The sequence below is a fragment of the Lipophrys pholis genome, assembly GCF_963383615.2.
Source record: "Lipophrys pholis genome assembly, chromosome: 2".
In the NCBI taxonomy this organism is placed as follows: domain Eukaryota; kingdom Metazoa; phylum Chordata; class Actinopteri; order Blenniiformes; family Blenniidae; genus Lipophrys; species Lipophrys pholis.
Genome location: NC_137636.1, coordinates 2,094,377 through 2,098,065, shown reverse-complemented (window position 1 = coordinate 2,098,065; position 3,689 = coordinate 2,094,377). Strand labels below are relative to the sequence as shown.

The following is a 3,689-nucleotide window of genomic DNA, read 5'->3' as shown; positions in this document are numbered from 1 at the left end:
CACACATGTTTAAAACACACACACACACGTTTAAAACTCTCACACACTCGCGTTTAAAACACTCACACACACTCATGTTTAAAACACTCACACACACACACGTTTAAAACACTCACACACACACATGTTTAAACACACACACACACACACACACACACACACACACACACACACACACACACACACACACACACACACACACACACACACACACACGTTTAAAACACTCACACACACACGTTTAAAACACTCACACACACTCCCAAACCAGAGTTTTAAACATGTTTATTGTCAGAGTGCTGGATTTGGACTGAATGAGAAACAAAGGTTAAACATCAACAACAACAAATAAAAATGTTCGAGCATCACATCTTAATATAAAACAACTGCAATATATTTGTTAGAAAATATTCAACAAAGTCACAGAAAGGGCATGTGGTGAGTGGAAACAGGAGACAGGAACATCGTTATCCTGCTTTTCATGTCATGTTTGAATATGAAAAGAAGAATTTCTGGCCGTATTTAAAAACACCCTCTCAGACTTTGGCACAATTCCTCATGAGGTGAAAGGAAATGTTACGCTTGAGTGGAAACGAAGTGCAAATGATGGTTGTGATAGGAAGCATCTTCCTGATCGTTAAATTAACGGTGTTTCAGCTCCGTGTGTTCTGGTTGTAATAAACAGTATATGGGCATTTTGTCACAGCGTCGCCTGACGGCCTGATCACTGTCGGCTCCGAGCGAAGATTTCCCGCAGCCACGGCGAGTCCTCGTACAGCCGAGGGTCGCCCAGATACTCCGCGGTCCGCTTGTAGAAGTAGTAGTACAACACTGAAGCTGTCGATGGGAACATAAGTCCAATTTAAACACAAAAACGTGTCCACTTCCCAAACGTCTTTCTGTGCTTGATGGTGAAACTCTAAGATGTCACAGGCTCAGTTTTTAGTACCTTAAATCTGCAAACATCTAGAAACCACTTTAATTGTTCCAATATGAAAATGAGAAGCGTCATTTCTTTTGACTTATGACACCATGATAATAGATTTTATGTTCATTCAAGGATTAAAAAAAAATCACTCACGGCAGAGCTTTCTGATTTACAGCTGCAGTAAGAAAAAACTACAACTTTACTATATCAAATATCATTTAAGACATTTTCCTCTTTCATTCAAAGGCAACATTATTCAAACAAAAGTTAGGGAGGGAGCAACAAATGTGATAAAGGCATAAAAATAAGATTCCGTACTCTGCTTACACCACAGCGCTCTGAGCGTTTTCCCTTCTAGAAACGTTTTGCGTTCACATGGCAACGTTTTGAAAACGATGTCCGTTTCCATGGAAATGACAGAAACACTGAACATGATGTAGTTACCATGCCAGGCCACGAGGTGGCATTGTTGTTAGTTCTTGTAATGAAACCTCACACACATGCAGAGAACAAAACAAGAACAATGGCGAGTACGAGGACGTTCATATGGACAGACCACCAAGTTGGTTATCGTCCATCTGCTCACACGTGTGAAAATGTTATTGTGTAAACTTAAATCTTGTTTGAAACAAAAACATTTAAAAACGTTTTTATTTGAAAAACTGAAGAAATTTTTTTTATCTTGTAGTATTTCTTTAAAGGAAAATTCAAGACGGCTCTTTAAGTTTTAAAATCCTTGGAAGTATTTTCCATGGTCAGGTCTGAAATTCTATATTATTCACGTTGGTGATTTGATATTTATGAAATCATGTGAATCACTTCACTAAAGATCAGCCTGAATATCCTCCTGAAATAACGTTTTGTTTTTATTCTATTTCTGTATAATTTTCCTTACCTTCAGGACAACTTTAGTAAAAAGTGGCCCATCTTAACCCACCCACTCTAAAAATCGGTTAAAGTGACACAATTCAGAGTTTAAAACGACATACAATCTATTTCTATGTCGTCTATAATCCTCCTGTGCCGCTGTCCTGATTTAGCTTTACTGAATATATAGAAGTACACAAAGATAATCAAGCATGCTATGAGGATTTTTCATATTTTACTGACTCGTACTAATGATGGGAACCGCAGAAGCTTTGCCAAAGCTTTATGAGTTTGGAAGTTAGTCATGAATACCTGAGAGGTTTCAGTTGAATCTTGGCTTTCTAAATAGACGGGAGAAAAGAGATTTTCCCAGCAGCGTTTAAACCAGAGAGGGATTGTGGGAGAAGAACTCAGCATGGCAGGGTTTACTGTGTCCTAATGAGAGAAATCATCCAGAGCCACTGAGTCACCCGAGCTTCAAAAGCAGACAAAGCAAAGAGGGAACTTAAACACAGTCGTTCTCACACTGTCGGATCTCACGCTGAGAACAACACCAAACAGACAAAATAAAAAAAAACCCCACTTGAGTTTATCTCAGAGTCGTGACGTGCTGCGACATCCTGGATTTTTAAACCAGCGGGTCAAACTCATGCAAGAGCAACAGGACGACTTTACAGAATAGGAACATTAAAAAGGAGATATTAGAAGTAGTTTGATCATAAAATGAACTGCTGTTCCTAATTTGTCCACTGGGGGTGCAAAAGCCCCACAGACAGATGTCCACAACTGATGTGACCATAAAGTTAGCGTTAGCATTGGCATGAAGGTTTGAGACAGAATAAAAGAAGCTGAAGACAAACAGGAGACGTATTTTCCTCTGTGTTCGCTGGTTTCCACGTCCAATCCAGTGGTGAATTAGTGACTCTGATTTATAGAAACAACATTCTGTCCAGAAATGAAGGCAGTGACTCAGCATCTTACCAGATCTTTGGAGCACAAACAGGGTCTGAAGACCGTCCGTCCAGATAAACCTGTTGGTATTTAGCCAGCGAAGATTCTGGAAAGAAAAGGTAAAAACAGGTTTTCATTCCGTGGCTTCCTGTCTGGACCGTGTTTCTTATTTCATGGGTTGTAAAAAAATAATTGAAGTGCAGCTTTTCACCAGCACCAGAATAGCGTTTTGTTTTCTGGTCTTTGTCCCGGTCCTCGTCCACGTTTCATTAAGGCCCACTTTACACAACAACGTCTTGAAGGGAAAAGGAAAACTTTTGTAACGTTGTCGGGGATCCGTTTCCATGACAACGGTGCCCGGAGCCAGTGAAAAAGCAACTTTTTGAAAACGTCTCCCAAGGTGGGACTTTTCAAAAACACACAGTCTTTGTGGAAATGGGGGGAAATGCAACTTTTCAGAAATGCTGCTGCTGCGCATGTGTACCATGTCCATAGTAGTTCTTCTGCACATGCTCAGTAGACAACAACAATGTTTTCCTCCAGTGTCACGACTCCCAGTCCAGATTCTCCTGGACTTGGTAGTTTTATTTTGACAGTCACCGCAATAACAATCCAACTCGGTCGTCTGTCCATATGAATGTCCGTAGAGTTGCCCATGTTAATGTTATAAACATTAACAACAACATATTGTCCTCTGACGTGTTTTAGTTTCATTACAAATACGACTACCAGCACTAACCCATGGCCCAGCATGCTGAACTACATGTTCCAGTGTTTCTGTTATTCTGTGTGAACAGACGTTATTTTTAAAACGTTGTCGAGTAAACCCAAAGACAGGGTCCGAAAACGACAACATTAGATATGAAACTAAAGTGTCTTTCCAACATGAATTGATAATGTTTAACTTTATATAAATTAAACGTGTGCTGATGGTGAATTAGTT

At 39.8% G+C, this 3,689-nt stretch overlaps 1 protein-coding gene across 2 annotated transcripts in view; it reads right to left on the bottom strand.

Moving 5' to 3' along the window:
- Positions 1-268: 268 nt before the first annotated feature.
- The window catches only part of LOC308106899 (transmembrane protein 138-like), a 6,320-nt gene continuing 2,899 nt past the window's right edge, over positions 269-3,689 (bottom strand). For both annotated transcript variants that reach the window (XM_080458930.1, XM_080458931.1), the window contains 2 exons: positions 2,777-2,852; positions 269-837 (listed from right to left, as the gene is read on the bottom strand). In XM_080458930.1, coding sequence (XP_080315056.1) covers positions 725-837; positions 2,777-2,852 — 189 coding nt within the window. In that variant the 3' untranslated portion in view covers positions 269-724. The remainder of the gene's footprint in view (positions 838-2,776; positions 2,853-3,689) is intronic.